At 42.7% G+C, this 23221-nt stretch overlaps 1 protein-coding gene and 1 pseudogene across 5 annotated transcripts in view; both read left to right on the top strand.

Annotated features, from left to right (window-relative positions):
• The window catches only part of STAT1 (signal transducer and activator of transcription 1), a 56264-nt gene that overhangs the window by 17438 nt on the left and 15605 nt on the right, over window positions 1–23221 (top strand). For all 5 annotated transcript variants that reach the window (XR_010341439.1, XR_010341440.1, XR_010341438.1 and 2 more), the window contains 15 exons: window positions 2083–2241; window positions 5601–5693; window positions 7244–7303; window positions 8834–8863; window positions 8959–9052; window positions 10258–10299; window positions 11509–11592; window positions 12157–12255; window positions 13355–13490; window positions 15516–15565; window positions 16306–16400; window positions 17150–17295; window positions 19211–19396; window positions 20344–20419; window positions 21293–21395. Coding sequence is in view for 2 of the 5 variants with exons in the window: in XM_012442412.2 (XP_012297835.1) it covers window positions 2083–2241; window positions 5601–5693; window positions 7244–7303; window positions 8834–8863; window positions 8959–9052; window positions 10258–10299; window positions 11509–11592; window positions 12157–12255; window positions 13355–13490; window positions 15516–15565; window positions 16306–16400; window positions 17150–17295; window positions 19211–19396; window positions 20344–20419; window positions 21293–21395 (1453 nt within the window). In the remaining 3 variants the exon portion in view is untranslated. The remainder of the gene's footprint in view (window positions 1–2082; window positions 2242–5600; window positions 5694–7243; window positions 7304–8833; window positions 8864–8958; window positions 9053–10257; window positions 10300–11508; window positions 11593–12156; window positions 12256–13354; window positions 13491–15515; window positions 15566–16305; window positions 16401–17149; window positions 17296–19210; window positions 19397–20343; window positions 20420–21292; window positions 21396–23221) is intronic.
• On the top strand, window positions 2254–5593 carry LOC105710134 (ras-related protein Rab-1A-like; annotated as a pseudogene).

The following is a 23221-nucleotide window of genomic DNA, read 5'->3' on the forward strand; positions in this document are numbered from 1 at the left end:
AGGACATCCAAGTTCTGAGGAGAACAAAGAAAAGCATCTCCAGGGAAGGTTTCATAGAGGAAATGGCCTTGCACTGACTCAAGAGTGACTAGGCTTATTCCACATAGAGGAGAAGTGCTTTCTGGCACAGAGAACAGCATGTGCAAAGTCACACATGTGGGAGCCTGAAGGGGTTGTCTGTATTGGGTGGCTGGAGAGTGATGTCAGGTGAGACGGAAAGGAAAGTGGACCTGGCAGGAGATGCTGGAACCTAATGATGGAGGTTCTCACACCATGCTAGGAACGGAACGGGGGCCGCGTGTACCCATACTGCTGAGCAAAGATGGCTTTTTTCTTAAGCAGGAGGTATATTTCTCTGATCTTTGATTTAGAAAGGGCACTCTAGCCACAGCCTGTAGGATAGGACAGAGACAGAAAGAGCAGTTGGAATACTATTCGCATATTAGTGTGGTCCAGGTAAGAGGCAACAGCAGTTGCACTTGGGATAACAGAGTGAATATGAGGGAATGGTGGCCTGGGACCATTGCAAAGGGTCCAAGGATCAGAGACCTCACGAGGTTATTTTCTGTATTGTTGATTTTTTTAAAAAAATCACAATTAATATTCAGCAATTTATTTTTATTCTGTGAATTGCCTGTAGGTGCCCCAGATTTCTTGTGGGTTAGAGCAGAGCTTCTGAGCCCAGTGCACCCCATGTGTCTTGAGGAATGCTGACACCCCTAAGCCTTCCAGGTGACCAGAGAGGCCCTGGGGTGTGTAGAGCCCCCTAGTGGTCCTCTTAGACCACAGGAGCCTCTTCTAGGGGACACACATGCCCTCTAGTTTTCCCACTGTGCTGTGTAAGGATTGTTGTTTTCTCTGTGTGCAGAGTTGGGGACACTGGTTTAGCATTTCCTCTGGAACTCAGGCAACCGTTATCCTTCCTTCTCCTTTCCTGACGAATGGCTGCTGTCCCAGGGCTTTGAACTGGAATCGAGTAAAACCAGAAAGTGAAGTAGATACTTTTCCCAGCGAAGAAGACACTTGTAAAAAGTTTTCTTCTGTCATTACTGCAAGCGAATAAAACCGTGTTTCCCCTGCCTGTTTTACTGTTAACAGTTGACTGAAAGGAAGGAAGACTAAGAGCAATCACTAGGTGTACTCACTGGCTTTATATTTTTAGGGTCGAGGCTGAGCATATTGCCTTCTCCTTCAGTCGAGTGAAACCAGAATCGTTGTTCCTTGCTCTCCTCCTGTCCTCGGCCTTGCCTCCCCTCTCTCCCACTCTGTTCCGCATCTCTGACTGGTCCTGCCGAGACACTGCTTGCCGCTGCTAGTCTCTTGACAGAACCTGCAGTGGCTCCTCGCTGCCTCTTGCATCACCTGGAAGCATCTGCTTTGCTGTTTTCCCTGCCTCTGGCTTCTTCTTTCCCCTGCCTCAGTCACACGTCACCCAGAAGCCCAGCCCACACTCATCTCTCCTTACTTAGACCTCAGTGGTGTGCAGAAGTTTTTGATCTAGGCTGTAGTCATTCAATCATGTTAGTTTTTCTCCTCAAATAACAAAGCTTCTAGCACTGGCACAAGCCTCGTTCCCCTTGTTTCTCCCTAGAGCACAGAGCACAGAGCACAATATCCTGGTAACATTTTGTGTTGCACATAACAACTTGTTGGTTTCAAGGGGATATGGTTTGGCCGTGTCCCCACCCAAATCTCACCTTAAATTGTAATAATCCCCATGTGTCAAGGGCAGGGCCAGGTAGAGATAATTGAATCGAGGGGGGTGGTTTCCTTCATACTGTTCTCGTGGGAGTGAGTAAGCCTCATGATGGTTTTATAAAAGGGAGTTTTCCTGCACAAGCCCTCTTGTCTGCCTCCATATAAGATGTGACTTTGCTCCTTATTTGCCTTCCGACATGATTTGGGGGCCTCCCCAGCCATGTGGAACTATGCGTCAGTTACACCGCTTCCTTATAAATGTCCCAGTCTCGGGCATGTCTTTATTAGCAGCGTAAGAACAGACTAATACACCATGATTCTCTTTAATCCAGGCTGCTTCTGGACTGTTTCTCATAAAGACATCTGTGTCTTGTACCTTCCCAGGTTCACCATAGTTGCGGAGAGTCTGCAGCAAGTTCGGCAGCAGCTTAAAAAGCTGGAGGAATTGGAACAGAAATACACCTATGAACATGACCCTATCACAAAAAACAAACAAGTGTTATGGGACCGCACCTTCAGTCTTTTCCAGCAACTCATTCAGAGGTAACTCGAGGGATATTTATTTGTACCTTCTTTAATCACTTTATACAGAGGAACATTTTACTGTAATTCGGATGATTTAGAAAGGTTTAGTAGGTTATATAAAATTTTTTTAATGACAGTGACTCTTCCTGAATTCTTTGGTTATGCCAGTGATCCTTCATTCTTGTGGCCACCTAGGCGGGAATCTGTAGACATCTTTCACTCCTCCTTCCCCTGTGACCAGGTCTCTGCCATAACCCTAGCATGCCTCACCTCCTCCCCTCCCCTCCTCGTGTCTCAGGCTCTTAAATCCTCTTTTCTGGACTCTTCCCCAGCCTCCCTACCAGTCCCCCATCCCTGTGACCAGTGCTGTCCCTGAGCAGAGTTCCATTCTGGTTCCTCATCACCCTCTGATCCAAGTGAAGCCCCTCAGCTGGGCATTCATGGCCCCCCTTCTGCCGCGTGGACCTGGCTGACCACTCCAACGTTCATGTCCACACACGCCCCTTTCTAGGCAAAGTTGACCTCTTGCTAATTCCTATAGGGACCATGCTGCACACTTGCTTCTCAGTGCCTCTCCTGAGGATATATCATCCTCCTCAGAGCCTTCTTTTCTTGTACCTACTTCCAAATTTGTATCATCCTGCAAGCTTCCACTTGTATCTCATCATGAAATCTTTCCAAATTTCCCAAACAGATGTTATCTCACTTCCTGGCCTACAGTCATCCTTCATTCCTCTCCTACTCTGCATTTTGTTATATAGTTGTTATATATTTCTTTATATTTGTTGAATATCATAAGGTTCTGGATGGCAGAGACATGCCTTTGTCAACCTTTCCCCCCTGCAGGACCTAGTACAGTGCCTTGTGAACAGTAGATGCTCTAGACACGCTTAGTACAATTTGTCACTGAGTGGAAAAGAAGGCTTCATATTGCAAACTTGACATAATAAAAATGTAATTTTTTTTAATGCAAACTTGAAGTAATAAAAATGTACTTGATTTTGGGTGGAAGCGATAGCTGAGTGACGGCGGCTGTTGATTGTATTCTAGGGGACGGAGTTGGGGAAGACGTTTGCTGTCCTGGAACAGCCTATCTCATTCCTTTCCTTCAATTGCCCGTGGTGTAGAGAGTCAGGGCAGCTGTAGCAGCAAGGTGGCTGTGGCAGTGGCAGTGGTGGCAGCTACAGTGACATGTCCACCATGAATCCCGAATGTGATTATTTATTCAGGTTACTTCTGCTTGGCAACTCTGGGGCTGGAAAGCCTTGCCTCCTTCTTAGGTTTGCGGTTGATACATATACAGAAAGCTACATCAGCACAATTGGTATGGATTTCAAAATAAGAACTATAGAGTTTCACGGAAATCAATCTTCAAATATGGGAGACAGCAGCCCAGGGAAGATTTTGAACAGTCATCTCCAGTTATTACAAAGGAGCCAGTGGCATCCTAGTTGTGTGTAATGTGACAGATCAGGAGTCCTTCAATAATGTTAAACAGTGGCTGCAGAAAATAGATTGTTATGCCAGTGAAAACGTCTACAAATTGTTAGTAGAGAACAAGTGTGACCTGCCCTCAAAGAAAGTAGTAGACTACACAACAGCAAAGGAATTTGCTGATTCCCTTGGAATTTCGTTTTTGGAAACCAGTGCTAAGAATGTAACGAATATAGAACAGTCTTTCATGACGATTGCAGCTGAGATTGAAAAGCTAATGAGCCCTGGAAAAGCAGCTGGTGGTGCTGTGACCAGTGTTAAAATTCAGAGCCCTCTGGTCAAGCAGTCAGGTGGAGGTTGCTGCTAAAATTTGCCTCCATCCTTTTCTCACAGCAATGAATTTGCAATCTGAACCCCAGTGAAAAAACAAAATTGCCTGAATTGTACTGTATGTAGCTGCACTACAACAGACTCTTACCATCTCCACAAAGGTCAGAGATTGTAAATGGTCAATACTGACTTTTTCTTTTTACTCCCTTGACTCAAGACAGCTAACTTCATTTTCAAAACTGTTTTAAACCTTTGTGTGCTGGTTTATAAAATAATGTATTTTCCTGATACCAGACTGTTTCTCATGGTTGGTTAGAGTATATTTTGTTTTGATGTTTATATTGACGTGTTTAGAAGTCAGGTTTAGTCTTCTGAAGGTGAAGTTCAGCCGTTTTGTGTGAAACAGCACAAGCAGTGTCTGTCACTTTCCATGCATAAAGTTTAGTAAGATGTTATATGTAAGATCTGATTTGTTAATTCTTCCTTATAGAGTTATAAATGGAAAGATTACACTATTTTATCAATAGTTTCTTCGTACTCTGCGTGTAATTTGTGGCTGCAGAACATTGTAATTTGTTACACACTATGTAACAAAACTGAAGATATGTTTAATAAATATCGTACTTATCGGAAGTAATATTCAAAAACAACGTGGCTAGTGTTCAAACAAGAAGACCTGTATGTTGGGTTTTTTAAAAATTAAAAACATTACTTATACTTTGAGTGCACATTTTATTCTTAATGCTGACTTGTAAATGAACATAATTAAATACAGGGTTTTTATTTATTTATTTTTGAGACAGGGCCTCACTCTGTCATCCAGGCTGGAGTGCAGCTGTGTGATCATGGCTCACATCAGCCTCTATCTCCTGGGCACAAGTGATCTTCCTGCTTCAGCCCTCCAGTAGCTGGGACTAATTAGCCATGCCTGGCTAATTTTTTTGAGACGGAGTTTTTTGCTCTTGTTGCCCTGGCTGGAGTGCAATGGCATGATCTCGGCTTACCGCAACCTCCACCTCCTGGGTTCAAGTGATTCTCCTGCCTCAGCCTCCTGAGTAACTGAGATTACAGGCATGCGCCACGATGCCTGGCTAATTTTGTACTTTTAGTAGAGACGGGGTTTCTCCATGTTGGTCAGGCTGGTCTCGAACTCCCAACCTCAGGTGATCCACCCGCCTCAGCCTCCCAAAGTGCTGGGATTACAGGTGTGAGCCACCATGCCTGTACCTGGCTAATTAAAAAAAAAAAAATTTGTAAAGATAGGGTCTCACTATGTTGCCTAGGCTGGTCTTGAAGTCCTGGGCTCAAGCAGTCCTCCTGCCTCAGCTTCTTAAAGTGATAGGCTTACAGACATGAGCCACTGTGCCTAGCCTTCATTGTTGAATGGTTTCACAGATCATTACAATTATTCTGTTTCTGTTAAGTGCCTATTAGGTTTTGGGATTTCTTTACTGATTAGAAAATATCACTTTATTCATCCAACTTGTCAGACTCTTTCAAACTATTTTTTACGTTGTACTCTCTAACTCCCTTTTTTCTTTAGGGAAAGTCATTGTGACTGCCTCAGCCTTAATGGAAATGCTAACGTATCTATCTTTTGTGGGTATTTGCAGCTCGTTTGTGGTGGAAAGACAGCCCTGCATGCCTACGCACCCTCAGAGGCCGCTGGTCTTGAAGACTGGGGTCCAGTTCACTGTGAAGTTGAGGTAACCAGGGAAACGTCATCCCATACCTCGCCTGTCACGTAGTTTGTGGTTTGTCCCCCTAGCTTTCTTTTATAAAAACTGTTATATAGGGTGGTTTTGAAGAAATAATTTTTCAGGGTGCATTCTAATATGAACTCTTACTAAGAATATCTGAGAGTCTTTTGTTAATATATTCATAGTAGAAATGTAACTGATACACATATATGTACACACTCCTGATTTTTTTCCAATCATAGATGTAATGCATGTTCACAGTAAAACAGAATTCCAAATTGCAGAAATGTGTGTAATAGAGAGTAAAAGTTCCTGGCTCCCTCACTTCTCTTGGGCATAGGCTTATGACCTGAGCCTTATGGACAGAAACTATGTGAATGTGGATTTATAACGTGTACATTTTTCTGATGAATGAATGGTTTTATACTTTTCATCAGATTCTCAGTGTAGTTCATGATATAAATATCTGTGGACTGCCACAGTAAACAGCCTAGTGTCTGTCCTCCCAGGATTCTGTCCATGTCTACTCAAAAATATATTTCATACAGAAACACACACAAATATGACATATTGGCTTTTTAAAAACTAGGATTCCATGTCTACACAAATAGGTATTTCATGCAGAAACACACACACACACACACATAAGATGTATTTCCTTTTTAAAAAACTAGGATTATGCTACATATATTGTTTTGTAGGCTTTCTCCTCAATAATAATTGTAGAAGTGTTTCCAGGAACATGTGGCTCTTCTGTTGAATGACCACATTGCTTTAAGTGTTCTTATGATGAGTAGCTAGACTCTGAAGAACTGGACTGGCCTTTGGAGTTGGCCCTGGTTCTTTTTCTTGGATGCTGCTGAGTTAAGTCTGGGTATCCCTCCCTGGCTGGTAGTGTACAATGCCACACTCAAGCCCTCGTGGAATTCTGGAACTCACAGCTGGAAGGGACAGTAGAAATCTGATCCCATCTACCTGCTCCACTGAATGGAGTAGACAGAGCCCTGGGGTCTCCTTCCCAAGGCCTCCGGCTCTGTGGAGCAGAGGCACACACCCTCTCACCTGCCTTCCATCTTTCCACGCTACCCTGGTGTGACTAATATATGTGACACTAATTTTTCTGATTATAGGCAGTAGTTTTTATTGTCTCCCAACAGGACAAAGATTAGATACAAGTTTTAGTAGAAAGTAATGTTTACTATTTTTCACCCATATACATTGGCCAAAGGTAGAAATTTTGATGAAACCCAATATTGGCAAGGTTATAGAGGAAAACAGCTACCCTCATTAACTTTTGGTAGGAATGAAAATCCGGGCTGCATCCTGTCAGAATTTAGTGTTAGAATTTTGCCTAAGCAATTCTATAGCTAGGAGTTTATTCTTCCAAATACACTTAAAAAAACTGAAGTACATCTACAAAACTGCCAGTTTTGTTGTTGGTAACACTCTAAAACTGGAGGGGGAGTGGTTTATCTAAACGTTAATAGGGAATTGGCATAATAAATAAATTGTAACAGGTAATTTTTTTAAGTAATGGCTTTTATTTTTCTTTCCAGACTGTTGGTGAAATTGCAAGAGCTGAATTATAATTTGAAAGTCAAAGTCTTATTTGATAAGTAAGATATCTTTAATATTATGTAACATACATGTACTATTGAAATGTTGATTTTGTTACTCAAGTACAGACTCCTCCACTGAATAAGCAGATTCACCAGCTGTGGAAGGGTCTACACTGGGTGGAAATTTCCCTCCCTGGGGCCAGGGCTGAACCCAGAGTCCTGATGATGCTGCGCATGAGCAGAGGCTCCTAGGTAGACCTACCAGATTTAAATGATCCCAGCAGATTTAAATCAGGAGCTCCCTTGCTCGATGTTGGGAGCTTCCCCTAGAGCTGATATCAACATTCCTGTGCCTTTTTAGACTATAAATGAACAAGAAAGTGAGTGTCTCTTTATGCATATGAGATTGTAATCAGCAAGTCTAAAGTGGCTGGACTTGGCATGCCACCCCTTCCTTCAAGGTCAGCCCCAGAGGAGAGGCCCCTGATCAAACCCAAGGCTGAACATTCAGACTGCCCTGATTCCGTGGTCATTTGGGGGTTGTTTGTAGAGTGAGGTCAGCAGCATCTTGAAGAGACTGTGTGGAGCCTGTGGGATTCACCCTTGTCTTTTCTGGGTAGTGGGGACTCAGGAATGGGCATCTCTCATGGGGGTCCAAGTGGAGCAGCCACATTCTGTTTTGTCCTGAGACCCTAGACCTAGACTGGCACTGACCTGGCCACTCACATTTAGGAACAAGATGGCTCCTCCCCCCTGCCATATTTAATGTTTTTGTTAGCTTGTGTCACATACTGGTATGGCAAGTTTCAAAAACAATTTATGATCATTCAAATCGTTTTCCTCTGGCTTTTTGCTTCTTCCCACTCCTATAAGTACATTCTTCCTTATAGCCTGGTCTGTGCCTTGTCTTCCCTGCCATCATCTTTGGTGTATCAGTTAGCTTTTGCTCCCTAACAAACCATTCCCAAACCTTAGTGGCTAGGCCAGACGCAGTGGCTCACACCTGTAATCCCAGCACTTTGGGAGGCCGAGGCAGGCAGATCACGTGAAGCTGGGAGTTTGAAAACAGCCTGGCCAACATGGCAAAACCCTGTCTCTACAAAAAATACAAAAAAATGAGCTGGGCATGGTGGTGCACACCTGTAATCCCAGCTATTTGGGAGACTAAAGCATGAGAATCACTTGAACTCGGGAGGTGGAGGTTGCAGTGAGCTGAGATCATGCCACTGCACTCCAGCCTGGGTGACGGAGTGAGACTTTGTCTTAAAAAAAAGTAGTGGCTAAAAACCCAAAAACATTATTTCTCACATTCTGCGAGCTGTAGGTCGTCCTGGTCTGGGCTGGCATGGTTGGAGCCAGGTGGTCTAGCAAGACCTCATCACGTCTGGGACTCAGCTGGGATAACCAGGACCTAGTATGGGTAGATGGAGGCAGGGAGTGAATGGAAGGCCACAAACCCACAGGGGTAGTTCATTTTTTATTTATCATTCACTTACGCTCTTATATTCTTATACTCTTATAATTTTGTTAAAGCTTATTTCAAATTTTAAATATACATATGTAATTATATATATTTCTCTTTTGCAGAGATGTGAATGAGAGAAATACAGTAAAAGGGTACGTGATGTACTTTGCACTATACTGTACTGTAGTTTTGCTTATTTGTTTAGTAGTTGGAAGCCTTTTCAGTATTTCTTTCCTGTATCGTATAGATTTAGGAAGTTCAACATTTTGGGCACACACACAAAAGTGATGAACATGGAGGAGTCCACCAACGGCAGTCTGGCAGCTGAATTTCGGCACCTGGTAGGGACATCAGTTTCCTCTCTTTATGTTGTCTCTGTTTTATTTAGGGCTTTTGACAACAGAGTGGCCCTTTTTGGCACTTTGCCGTGTGGATGACCCCCACCCCCCCGCACCCAGGCTTTTCAGACTTTGTGGCTGGTGACTTCCTGTCACCAGCACTTGAGGCATTTTGGTTTCTCCTCCTTATCCAAGGACTGTTCACCTTGTTTCTTGGGCTGTATCATTCTCAGTAAAAATATTTGATAAGCCCGTGTTCACGTGAATGATTTGCACTTGCTGCCTGCATGATCCTCACGGTCACTCACCATAGATGCTTGCAGTTTTCTCAAACGTTATGACTCCTGCGTCCTGACTCTGACTTCTCCCGCCCTCCAGGTGTGGTTCTGTACTCCAGGGTTCACTCCTTAGGCCCTGTATTCTCCTTCCTGGTGGCCTTGCCCACAGTCCCTGCCTCCATGGGAAGCTGACTCTACCACCTTCTCTCCAGAGCAGTAGTGCTCATTCCCCAGGCAGTAGAGACCCAGCAGGGTGCTCTGTGTGGGCTGTCCCTTCTTTCCTCCTCTGTGATCACAGGGGCTGCCAATGGGAGGCTCTGTGGGTGCTGAGTCCAAAGCTCTCTCTGGGCCCAGAACCTGTAGGAGGTGAAAGCCATCCTTTTTCGCTAGAGACCACTTTGCGATCCAGCAAGCCTCATAGCTAGGAGGCGCTACATGACTCAGAAGCCCAGCCCAACTCGGGTGCCTGAGGGTATTCAGATCCCCCACTGTCAGGGCCCCAGCCTGCTCCCTTGACAGCTTCGGGATTGATGTCCACTTGAGGGCCATTGGGCCTGGAGTCACTGGGCCCAGCCTGGGGGACTCTGCTGAGGGAAGGGGAAGGGAGAAGCTGTCCTCTGAGCCTTGGGACATGAAACAGCTAATGAAGGTGCGTAGGGAATCATTCAGGGAAAGTTTGAACGCAGGAGAGGAGCCGGTCGTGATTCTAAGAGATCCCTCCAGACTGGTGTCCGCACCATCAGGCTGCTGGGGACATGTGCTTCTGCTCATGGAGCCAGAACGAGGGCCATTTTGTCTCTCGTTCCGCATTCTAAAGATAATGTCATGTCTGCCATTCTTCTTAGTCCTAACTTTATTCTAATTTGTAAATGAAGATAGCAACTTTGACCATTACCATGGTGTTTACTAAGATGATTATTTGTTTTATAGCAATTGAAAGAACAGAAAAATGCTGGCACCAGAACGAATGAGGTAAGAGTCTCTTTATGTGTTGAATGGGCCCAAATCAGGCAGGTCCATCCAGCAAGGGTGGGTCAGTTGGTGTCTGGGGACACCTGACAGAGGAGTTCAGACCCAGCAGGGAAGAGTAGCAAAGGAGCTGGGTCTATCTGTGACAACAGCGAAAACACCGTGTTTGTGCTTTACTGTTGTCAAACGATTTTTTACATAAATTCATTAGACACTCATGGACAACTCAGTCAAGCAGATATGTTGGGTTTTTGTATTCTGCGCATCTGACAGGTTAAGAAATTGAGTCATAGGAAGTTTGCAGGATTTAGCTAAGAGTGCACAGAGTACTGTCACAGTTGGAATGAGAGGCCGCTTTTATGACTGCTTTGCTGTGTGCCAAGAGGGCTTTTCGGCTATGGCATCCCCTACTGGAAGCATTGGCTTTGCATCTGTTTCCTTCTTACAACGTGATCCTTAGGAGTTGGGTTTGTGATATATTCAGAGATGAACTACTGACAAAGGATAAAATATCTGGAGTTGTTTCGGTTTCGAACATTTTCATTCTTTATGCACACACAGCATGCATTCCTTCCACACCAGGACAGTGGAGGTCACGTGGAGCAGTGGGACAAACATAGGCCTAGGTGGTGCAAAGACGCCTTCTAGCCCTGGTTTGCGCCTGAACTGTTTTGACCTCCCTGGGTCTAGCAGTTGCACCTCAAGTTGTGAGGTTCACATGAGGTAACGTCTATGAAGGCACTTTGAAATCTATACATTTCCACCAAAAACAAGACACTTTGTGACCTGCCAAGTTTATGCGAGTCAGCCCTTCCTGTAGGCAGTAGACAATCACAAGTGTGCACTTACTCCCGGTGCTCTCACCTCCTCCCCACCCACCTTCACTGAGATGTGCAGCCACACTGGGCAGGCAGGCAGAGCTGAGGATCGAGAAACCTTAGGTCACAAAGCCATTAGTCGCTATTTTCCCATTGACATTTATTGCTCTGAATCTATAACCCTTGCCGTAACTTCAGACACTTATCTTTCAGAGCACAGTGAGATATTCAGAATCATTAAATCTGGGAGAGATTGAATATTGAGTCTTTGGACTTGCCGCTGGTTGCGTCCAGGATCTCTGTGGCCTGTTGCAATGTTAATTGGGCTTTGGAAAGTTTCAGGATCTGTGAATAAGTGGTTATATTCTTTTCTTCTTTCCTTTTCTCTTCCAAGGGTCCTCTCATCGTTACTGAAGAGCTTCACTCCCTTAGTTTTGAAACCCAATTGTGCCAACCTGGTTTGGTGATTGACCTCGAGGTAAGACTTTTATGGTCCCGAGTTGGAAAACTTCATTATTTTTACTTTTAATTGTTACATGTATTTTTATTTCTCAGCTTTTGTTTTAGAGGTATTTACCTAATTGTTTTGAAAATGATCTTTTTCAGCTGATACTATCTTAAACTTAATTTATGGTCCAGAGAGTTAGAGAATTGAATTAACCTTCAGATTCTGTAACTTAAACATTCCAGTTGAGATAGCTGATTTTAATTTTATAACATTAAGCACTGGGACTTATTTATTTACTCTGCCCTCCCCTTACATTTTGTGTTTTCAATATGACAACTTTTATCTTCTTATATTGCATATCCCTTAAGGAATTATTATAGCTATTATTATTTTGGGGGATTTATTTCTTAACTGAAAGGTACATCAAAGGCAAATTAAACTAGACAAAAAAACAGAACTTAACATTTCTCATTTTCAAGTATTAAATATGTGCAAATTTACAAATAATCCGCTGCTTTTAGTTGAGGCTAAGCAGTTACCTGAAGGTAGTCTTTCTGTGATTCGGATGATTTCAAGGTCTCTGTCATCCTTTAGACGACCTCGCTGCCTGTTGTGGTGATCTCCAACGTCAGCCAGCTCCCGAGCGGTTGGGCCTCCATCCTTTGGTACAACATGCTGGTGACGGAACCCAGGGTATGGAAAACACATTTGCTTTGGTCCTAGGGTTAAGCAGAGATCCCCGTGCTCTCACTGCTGCATCTTTGAAATGGCCCCAATGGCCAGATGTTGAAAGAAGTGTCAAAGCTCCTGTGGTGTTTCTAAGGCTCTCGAGTAAAGCATGGGAATGTGTTTGAAATGAGAATTAGGATTTTTCTCCCATGTGAGTAAGCTAGGGCAGTCAGGGATTCCATATCACTTTATTGTGGTTCTTTAAAAATGTATACATCTACTAAACAAGAATGCTCCATTCTTAGAGTGTGGGTACTCACTGTTAATTAGTTATAGTCAATTATCATTATTCGAAGTACTTACATTTTTTAAGGTCACCAGGAACACTCAATCAGCAAGTAATGAATTGTTGCTCCAAAGGGAACTACAAGGCTAGGTTCCTTCAAGCCTCTGGTCACAATATTTATGTCAACCCGTCAGTACATAACCTTGTTTATGTGTGTCTCTGTTTAAAGGCACCTTATCTAATATACTTGCTGATGCATTAATATTACACCTATAGTCAGATCACTATAACTCATGCCTGAGTGAAGCTTACCTCACACATGTATTTTCTCCATAAGGTACAACCCAGCCTTCCCATGCTTAGGAACAGCAGACCACCCTGGGACACTATGCTTGGGCACCATTTTAAACAGTGATCACCAACAGCAGTCACAAAGTGCAAAGAACATGGCACTAAATAGACTTCAAAAAGGACACATTTTTGTATGAGAGCTGACAGAGGAAGCCAGCATGTCATTTTGTTTGACTTCAGTTGGAAACATAAGTGTCAAAACACTTGAATTCTTTGCTGCTGTGTGCATGGGTGTGTCTTCACATGACCGCAAAGACACCATGTGTTTAGATTTTGGAGTTACAAGTGAATTTTAGTGAGTAAACAAGTTCACAAATGTGCATCTGTGAATAATGAAAATTGACTGTATTTCTCTTCCCCTACTGTGAAAGCATCTATGTGTCATATAAACTAGAACTGAACGTTAGGATGGACATATGTTTTAGTGTCTCACTTGTGACTGGTGTCTCTGTAGTAACCCTTAGATTTTGGATGTTTTCTCTCTAGAATCTATCCTTCTTCCTGAATCCACCATGTGCACGATGGGCTCAGCTTTCAGAGGTGCTGAGTTGGCAGTTTTCTTCTGTCACCAAAAGAGGTCTCAATGTGGACCAGCTGAACATGTTGGGAGAGAAGCTTCTTGGTATATGCATATTAACTTGTTATTAACATTTTTAAAAATTGAAATTCAAAAAAATCTCTAATTGCTGTTTTCTCCTTTTTGCTGTCACTTTTGTTCAAGGTAAAAAAGTATTAAAATCTGTCAGCTTTTCAAGCTACAGTTTATTGTAGCTAAGTGAGAATCATATATCACCTTAGAAGGAAATACAGACCTGATAACATTTAAATGAATCCTTTCCTCATTGTCTCATACTAAGATTTCTGAGATGGATTCCTAAGGGAAAGGTTTTTTGTTTTTGTTGTTATTGTTGTTGTTTGAGATGGAGTCTCCTTCTGTCACACAGGCTGGAGTGCAGTAGCATGATCTTGGCTCATTGCAACCTCCGCCTCCCGGGTTTAAGCAATTCTCCACCTCAGCCTCCCGAGTAGCTGGGATTACAGGCATGTGCCACCATATCTGGCTAATTTTTTGTATTTTTAGTAGAGATGGGGTTTCGCCATCTTGACCAGGCTTGTCTTGAACTCCTGACCTTGTGATCCACCCACCTCGGCCTCCCAAAGTGCTGGAATTATAGGCATGAGCCAGTGTGCCCGGCCCCTACGGGAAAGTTGTATGAATTATGTAAAATAGATGATTTGTGGCTGAAATAATTTCCTGGATGAGAAAGATGAAGGCCTATTAACCTTGGGGAGCAAAAAAGGAAGTCCCTGACATGATAAGAATAAAGTTTTGGGGCCTGCCCACTGCAGCATAAATCCAGGGCACTTGCCTCAGGTGGGCCCAGGTGGCAGGGGATGCCGTCCCCACAAGAGGATGCCTCTTTTGATCTGCAGTTTTGCCTGACTGGGCAGAGTCTAGACGGTGGTAGATAATTTCCTTTTGGTGGTTAATGTCAGTGCATTTATTAGTCTTCCTTACTAAGCAAATCAAAGATCCACTAGTCTCAAGGTCAGATCTTTCGGTGAATGGGGCTATCTGAACCATTTCTTTAAAAATCCGTGGACAACTTGTTTCCAGATTTGCTTTCTGTAGAGCAGCACTGCATTTACTACAAACAGCAGTAGGCTCTTCCTAACCCGGTGGCTTTCAACAATGTCTCCCCTTGGCCATGCAGCTGTCACAATGGTGGTCTTGTACTGTTTAATAAAAAGTATAAAATCACCTTATTCCATTTTCTTATTTGGTGAGCGTTAAGAAGGATATCTTTCCTGCCTGTAGTGGCTTATTTGTAGTTCTCTTTGAAGACAGATAATGGGCTTATCACCTCTTCTCACCCGGGCTGCTTTAATTTGTGTAGCTAATAAGCTCTGGGCTTCTTTCATTTCTCTCACTTGGCTTTTGATTCGCATCAAACTCTGAGCCCACGTCCTCTTTGGAGGAGAGCTGAGGGAAATGCATAAATAATGTCTAAAATAAACTTGTAAAGTCAAGTATCAGTTACACTGAAGATCTAAGAGTGATCTTGGGCACAGGCTGAACTTTGAAAAAAATTCTTTAGGGTCCTTGGAAGAGGGGGCTCTGCTGAACAGTAGGGGAAGGCAGTGGGGAGAGGCATTGGATAGGGAGGCTTCTCTAGGAGGCCCAGCAGAGCACCTTTAGTTTCGTGCAAGAGACAAAGTCAGCTGATGGTCTTGGAAGGAAGTATAACATGAACAGGGCATTAAACGGACTCTCCTCTCAGAGAAGAAGGAGGGGAAAGGGGCTGCTAGGAGGGAGAGAGCAGATGGTAAGGCTTTTCGATGTTTCTGCTTTCCCTAAAAACTCTCATATCATAGTGCCCAGGAATCTGGCATGGATTCCTCCCTGCCATTAAACTCAAACCAATATACACATATTTTAGACTATTTAAATTCTGTCCTTTTCCAGCACATGCGATAATTGCTCAGTTAATTTGGCGTTAAGGTCTCCAAAAATGCCAACTGTGTACATAGAATCTTTGTTGCGTGTTTGGCTCTGTTCGTTGAGAGCAAATACAAGAGCCATCGTCCAACCAAAGCTTCAGAATCAGTTTCTGTTTGCTGAAAAATCTGGTTTTTATTTGTTTAGGTCCTAACGCCAGCCCCGACGGTCTCATTCCGTGGACGAGGTTTTGTAAGGTGAGGACCGTCTGGGTTTTGTGCTCTCTGAGTCCTTTTTGCTGTCGGTTGAGGTTCTCATGTTTCTTACTGTGATAGTTACCTGTTTGCTTATTTTGGCGTGTTCTTCTCTGACCAAGGAGGCTCTCGGGCAAGTTGTTTACTTTTCTTCAGTGCAAGAGGTTGGTCTCTGAGTGGGAGTCTGACAGGAAGCACCTGCCTGAGTGATAACATTCTTTTATATCTGAAATGAGTCTTCTCACACTGGCTGGACCCCTGCCCGGTGGCGTTTCAGCCATTTCTGTGTGAAATGTATGTTCTACGCCAGGTGGCACAGCCTGATCAGCCAGACGAGCTTCATGGCCTGCTCGAGCAGAGAGGCCCACTGCGAAGAACGTTTAGACCCTGCCAGGGTCACCAGATAGTGCAGACCAGCTTGCACTGCTGGATTTTGTTAGTGTGGGGCAGCTGTGTTTCCGTGATTCACACTGGAGGTCATCCCCGGGCTGGCTTGCTACTGTTTGGAAAGGGAAGCAGAGCCCGGCCCAGGGAAATGGAAAGCTCCTGGTCTGAACGGTGATAAGAGGAGGGAGGGATCTTGATATTCCCCACCAAGGAAGGGATCCCACTGCTGCGCTGATTGGGACAGTTCCATCCTAGCACCTGGGGAGTCTTTACAAATTAAAACCTGATGGCGGGAGGGGCCGTGGTAAGTCACTTTTAGATTTTTGTTCATAATGTCTGCATTTGTATACTTTCAGGAGAATATAAATGATAAAAACTTTCCCTTCTGGCTTTGGATTGAAAGCATCCTAGAACTCATTAAAAAACACCTGCTCCCTCTCTGGAATGATGGGTAAGGGCCACCGATGGATGTATTTTGAAACATATTTTTAGTGCTTCAAGATTGAGACAAGGCCTGAGTCCAGCTGCAGTATTTGACTAGGTGTGTGTGAATCTCACAGAGGTGCACATTTGCAGGAGAGCGGAGCCTCATAACATTAATAACCTTACACTTTCTTAGTACATGTATAAGTATTGGCAAAGCTAAATAAAAAACAAAAGCCAACAAAAAACAAAAAACTCTGAGTGCCATGCATGCATTCATTCACTCAACAAAAATTTTTTGAGCACCTACTATGTGGCCCCTAGGAAGGAAGAAAAACCCTTTAAACTGGGCAGATCATTTCTATCTGACTTATTGCCAGGATCAGCTGATATTTCAACAAAAGCTTTAACTCGATCAGAAGGGCTAGAATATGAACATATTCCTCTCCAGTAAAAAAGGTGTAAATTCAGACATTTTCATGGCCTTTAAAATAATCAAGGAACAATAAAAGGCTCATTAATCTAACACATATTTATTGAGCATCTGTAGCATCCTACTGACACCATGTTCATATTGGTTTTTTTTAAACCTTAGTGTGTACATGTAGAAGTGAAAAGCTTCCCTAAGTGTCAATTGAATAGATTTTAAAATGATGTACGTTTTTTACCGTAGGTTCTTTTGTCATATTCCAGCCATTTTCTTGGTTTGTAAGTTAGCATGAAAATGGAAATCACGATTGAACTAAAAGCCCCTCTGTCCATCTCTTCAATATCCAGGTGCATCATGGGCTTCATCAGCAAGGAACGAGAGCGCGCCCTGCTGAAGGACCAGCAGCCGGGGACCTTCCTGCTGCGGTTCAGTGAGAGCTCCCGGGAAGGGGCCATCACATTCACATGGGTGGAGCGGTCCCAGAACGGAGGTGGTGAGTGGGAGATTGAACACACGTTCACACCATTCCAGCGGTGTGAAGTCCCTCTTCATCACCGCCAGTGAGCTCACACAGATGATGTTTTTGGGACGTGAAATTGCAGATCTCATACTTACCCTGAATGAGCCCCCGATAGGGATTTCATAAAGCACCATAAATGTTTGTGATTCACTTTCTGGAACATATTGTGGAAATGGTGATTTTTGAAAAGACAAGGCCAGATTCTTTTCCTTTGCGTCAGGTTCGTTATCTGCAGATCAAGGATGTGAGTCAGTATAATCTGCAACCCATTCTTGGAAGGAATCACATTTCCCACAGGTGTAAGCGTCCAGACTCTCTTAGGGTAATCCCAGAGTAGAATGTGTGGATGGGGACAGGCTTTGGGAGAAGACTTCATACACATCGTTAGCCAGGGAGTGGGTGCAGGGCCTGTTGGGACAAGTGGCAGCCTCTACATTGCCTTCAAACAGAGCAACTGCAAGTTTATCTTTGTCATATATTGGGTTTCTATTTAATCAAATGAGTCCATGGCTGAAAGACTCTGGAAACCTTGGCGTTATGAAGCAGGTTTCTGAGGATGAAGCTCAACAGCATACATGAAAAAATCATAAAGACAAACATTACTTTTTGCTGTTGTTTAGAGTTTGGTCTATATGAAGGGCAGGAGGAAAAACTGATTTGTTTTAGTAATTTTTACACTTTCTGTGGGTAGACACAAAGTGGAATACTCTTCTTGTTCTGTTTATTTTTCTGGAATACTCTTGTGCTATTTTTCTGGATTCCTCTTATTCTGTTTTTCTGGCATACTCTTCTTGTTTCATTTTTCTAGAATACTGTTCTTGTTCTATTTATTTTTCTGGAATACTTTTGTTCTATTTTTCTGGAATGTTCTTGTTTATTTTTCTGGAATACGCTTGTTCTATTTTTCTGGAATAGTCTTCTATTTATTTTTCTGGAATAGTCTTTCTTGTTCTATTTATTTTTTCTGGAATACTCTTGTTCTATTTGCTTTTCTGGAATACTCTTTTTCTATTTTTCTTCTGAAGAAAACGCAGCAGGGCTGAGATGAGAGTCTGGCGTGGGCAGTAGTCACTGGAACCTGCCCTTTTCCTCATCCCTTTCCCTTCCTGACCCAGCTGAGGGACAGAGCTACCAGACCAAGCAGAGATGAAGAAAACCCTTGGCAATCAGGAAAGGTCAAGCAGGGCAGTACCAGCCAAGAAGGGTTACAATGGCAGCATAGTCTCATGTTCCAGAGCAGGCTCCCCGCAGCACCTGAACCATGGCCTCTGGAAAGCGGACACCGGAAGATTCTGTATCAGCTAGGAAAGAGGATCTGAATTCAGTCTGGGAATAAGAACAGGAGTGAATTAAACCATGGTTTATTGCATTAAGGGTTAGAGGGAAATGTAGCAAGTAGGATCTTTTTTTATTTCAAAAGTTGTTTTCTATATATCATCATCGTCATTTATTTTAATACAAAATTAGATTTTTCAATATGAAAAGAAAAACAAATAGAAAGTGAATTTAGCTTTAGTACTTTAAATCTATGGCTTGAGCCAAGATGACCCACTTAGTAGTGAGTTATTTATCTGCCTCTTGGCAGCATATAATTAAAGACGCAAGCTTTTAGAGGTTTTTAATAAATCTTTTTTGGCCAGATTTATAAATCTAAGCAAATAATGTCAAATGCAGTGTTACTGAGAATAATGCCTCCTTTTATTTTTCTTAAGACAGGATTATAATTTACTTAGAAATAAAGCAGTCTACTACGTATGTTATAACTCTTAGATTGTGGTTAGTTCTTATGAGGTTCACTCAAATCTGTCAACTCTGCAGTGTTTTATTTCTCTGTCCTCTTTCATTTTGGGATATCCCTTGTGATTCACTTTTCTTTTCTTTTTTTTAGAACCTTACTTCCATGCGGTTGAACCCTACACAAAGAAAGAACTTTCTGCTGTTACTTTCCCTGACATCATTCGCAATTACAAAGTCATGGCTGCTGAGAATATTCCTGAGAATCCCCTGAAGTATCTGTATCCAAATATTGACAAAGACCATGCCTTTGGAAAGTATTACTCCAGGCCAAAGGAAGGTAAGTAGGGTGAGCAGGTGGTAATCACATGGCACGGTCCTTCCTGTTGAGGGGGTGATTGTTCTCAAACTCTCCACCTATGCAGTGTCATTAACCCACCACTTGCTTTTGAATTGGTAAGAGCAGGCTTTCAAAAGATGGTATAAACTCAGCGCAGTTGAAACATAATGCATTATTTGACCTGATATAGCTATAAAAAATGAATGGATAATTTCCTATTTTAGGAGAGTGTTGAAAAATCCATTGCTGGTCTTCTGTATTTGTTACTATCACTGTTTCCACATGAAAAGGGGTAAAGAATAAGGAACTGTGGCCAACCAACAGAAGGCATCTTGCTCATGTTAAAGTTGAGGAAACTGAGGCGTGGAAGCAGTCAAGTGGTTCATTTAGGGTGGCCCAATTACTTTCTAGATCCTATTTTTATTAGATAATTATTAAGAGGAGGCCTCATCTGAGAACACAGGTCTCTTGCTTCTCAGTTGTCAATGAATTGCATTTGAGAAAGTTCAAATTAGACCTGTTTTGTTTGGAACACAACAACAAAGCTGTTTTTCATAATCAGAAATCTCAATATTAGGAAAATTACTTTGGAATGAAAATGCCTCCAGCTTACCCTGAGAGCTGTGAATATTTATTTAGCCAGGCTTATGCCAATAAACCAGATAGAACTTCACATATTTTGGGTTCCAACTTCCTGTAAGATTTCAAATTGTGTAAAGAGAAAGCTCCTAGCTAGAGTCCTGCCGAAATCTCCTCCTCCTTCTAGTTGCTTCTGCATTCCCATTAGAATTTTAGGTAACTCAGGGAGGGAGGTTATGGCCCCTTAAAGTTTTAGGACACTAAGCTGTCTAGAAACACAGTATAACTTTAATCCCCCCGAAAAGTTGATGTTCTATTCTTAAGTAATTTCTGTTGATTGAAAGTGTGCATGATGTGTTTATTTCTAGCACCAGAACCAATGGAACTTGATGGCCCTAAAGGAACTGGATATATCAAGACTGAATTGATTTCTGTGTCTGAAGTGTAAGTGAACACAGAAGAGTGACATGTTTGCAAACCTCAGGCCAGCCTTGTTCCTGGCTGGGACCTGTTGAAGATGCTTCTATCTTACTTTTCCATTGTAATTGCTATCGCCATCACAGTTGAACTTGTTGAGATCCCGTGTTACCCCCATCAGTATTTCACTACTTTAAAAAAAAAAAAAAAAAAGCCAAAAACCAAATTTGTATTTAAAGTATATACATTTTCCCAAAACTGATACTTTGAAAAAGTATAAATAAAATGAGCAAAAATTGATCAGAGTGGGAAAGTAGTTCTTTTCAATCTAGAAAAGGCCAAAGTAATGATTGAGATACATTGTCTCCACTTGCTTTGATTTTGTTGTTTCATTTTATAAAAGGTAGAAAAAATTTTGGAAATGTCTTTGTCAGTTATTTGGCCTGCAGCACTGTCTTGGGGTGAATGGATGTAGCCTTCATGTAAAAACACTCTGTGGAGCAGCTTTATCTGCATTCAAACCTCAAGGTAGGGATGAGGGACTCCCCAGACTTTTCTCTGGTGCTTTTCTGTCCAGGGTAAGCCATGAGGCATCGTCATCTCAGGTAGTGCACTGCACACGCTCACATCTAGGCTTACCCAGACAGAAGCGGCGCAGATTCCAGTCTGGCTATTGCTCATCACATCCCTGGAGTGTGAAACGTTTCGCAAGGGGCTGGGCAGGGGACATGAGCCTCCCATGAGCTGTACTTTTGCAAATGTATTTTACAAGTGTATGCGCTTACCCAAAATAAAAATATAATATGATTATTGATACAGACAAAAGATAAAGTGTGTAAGTATGCACCAGTGCTTTCATCACTCAGATGTTGACTTCCCTTTTCTTTTTCCCCATTTTAGTCACCCTTCTAGACTTCAGTCCACAGACAACCTGCTCCCTATGTCTCCTGAGGAGTTCGATGAGGTGTCACGGATAGTGGGCTCCGTAGAATTCGACAGTATGGTAAGTACCACGGCTGGCACATGTGTAGCTCTCAGTAAATACGTGTGCTCAGAGACAGGGAGGGCACCATGGCAGATCCTGGGCCTGTCTGCAGGAGAGAACCCTGGCAGAGCCAAGGGGAGTGCAGTGCTCAGATGAGCCGTGATATATTGGAGCTGCTGTATTTAAACCACCTACATCATCAGCGGGATTTTTATTCCTGGTATTCAGCACCTTCCAAAAAACAAGTGACATTTCAAATATTCAAGTTTCCTCCTCTGCCCTTTGAAGTTGTCCATGTAGAAATTTCATATATTAAGGAACTAAGATTTCTTTGATAAGCAAATGTTTTTCTTCGGTATGCTGTTCCGTCACTGTGTCTAGGGGAGGGAGTGTTATTTTTAGAAAGGGAGGGACTAATGCTTGGTAGTTACAATAGTTAGAATTATACTTTAGCTAGCAGCAATGAAATTACTTCATCTGCTTTATATTTGAGAGCTAATTTGTAAACTAGCTCCTGGGGCTGTGAAGGGCTTGCCAAGAGTAAAAGGTTCAAGGAATGAAATAGTTAATGAGATTCGTGGTAGAAATAGGAAGATGATTGTCCACAAAAGAGAGCATCCTTTGGGAGGGTGTTTTTTAGTGTATCAACTAGTATTGTTTGCCTTTCAGCCTGAAATCTTTCCTCTTAAAGATTGTGCTTGCTTGGCTGGATTTTTGCTGATGCTGTTTAATTTTAAGCTCTTTTCCACATGGAGCTATTCCACCTCATTCTTAAAAATTTGTTTAATGCTTCTAAAAAAGATCCTCAGTCATTACTGACCTTTCTTCCTTACTGTGTACCTGGTGCCTGGCAAAAAGTATGTGCTCAACAAAGAGAAGAAGGCAGGGAGGGGAAAGGTGAGCGAGAATGAGAGGGCATCACTCTTCAGACCTTTGGGGAATGCGTTGATAAGGCCTCAGTAAGATCTTCCTGGATTCAAGTTTCTCATGCCTAACTTTTTGACTTTTTTCCCTCACCTTACGCACAGGCTGCAATCATTAGAGATTGTACCTTCTTACACCTTCCTGATCTTCAATGATGAAATAGGCCATTTAGAAAAAAACTTAGCTAGTGTGGCAGCAAAATAGCTCCATTCCTATTGGCAAGTGTAAAATGAGCCTTTTCTGGGTGTAAGGGAGATCCTGTTAGAATGTAGCTCCCAACACTGCTATAAAGATATAAAGGGCTTCATAGGCCTGGGACAAGAATGGAACAGATATAAACCCCTATTCAGAAAATATGTTATATCACAGGAACTGTAAAATGGGGGGATCTTCTTTTATATACCTCCTTTGTCGTTCCTGAGCAAATTACAACATCATCACCACCACCATTAATAGGTGACATTAAGCACCTACTGTATACCATGTACTTCACAGGTAGTAACTCATTCAGTTCTCACAGCCACCTTCTGAGTTAGGTATTATTGTTACTGCTCTTTTGACAGATGTGAGAACAGAGCCCCTCATCCCCCTGCAGCCCCTTTTATGTAACTTGACTAAGATCAAGCAGTTAGTAAATGGTAGAAAGAATATTTGAATCTACCTAGTGAGTCCCTAGTTCATGCTTTTGTCCAGTATCCTGGAAAGCCTTCCACAAAAAGCTAATCTTTGCCCCGTTCAAAACATGCACCCTGAAGAAACTGTTTGTACAGGATTGGGTTTATTCTGTTATTAAGACAAAGGCAGCATGGCCTTTGGGTGAGAGGCCTGTGTGTGTTTGGGATTTGGCAATCAGTATTCCGTCTCTGTCGTCACCGTTATTTCCCGTGACATTGAGAAAATAGATGGATTGGTTCCCTCTC

This window comes from Aotus nancymaae, unplaced genomic scaffold (genome assembly GCF_030222135.1).
Source record: "Aotus nancymaae isolate 86718 unplaced genomic scaffold, 86718_ANA_hifiasm-v0.15.2.pri h1tg000008l, whole genome shotgun sequence".
Lineage (NCBI taxonomy): Eukaryota > Metazoa > Chordata > Mammalia > Primates > Aotidae > Aotus > Aotus nancymaae.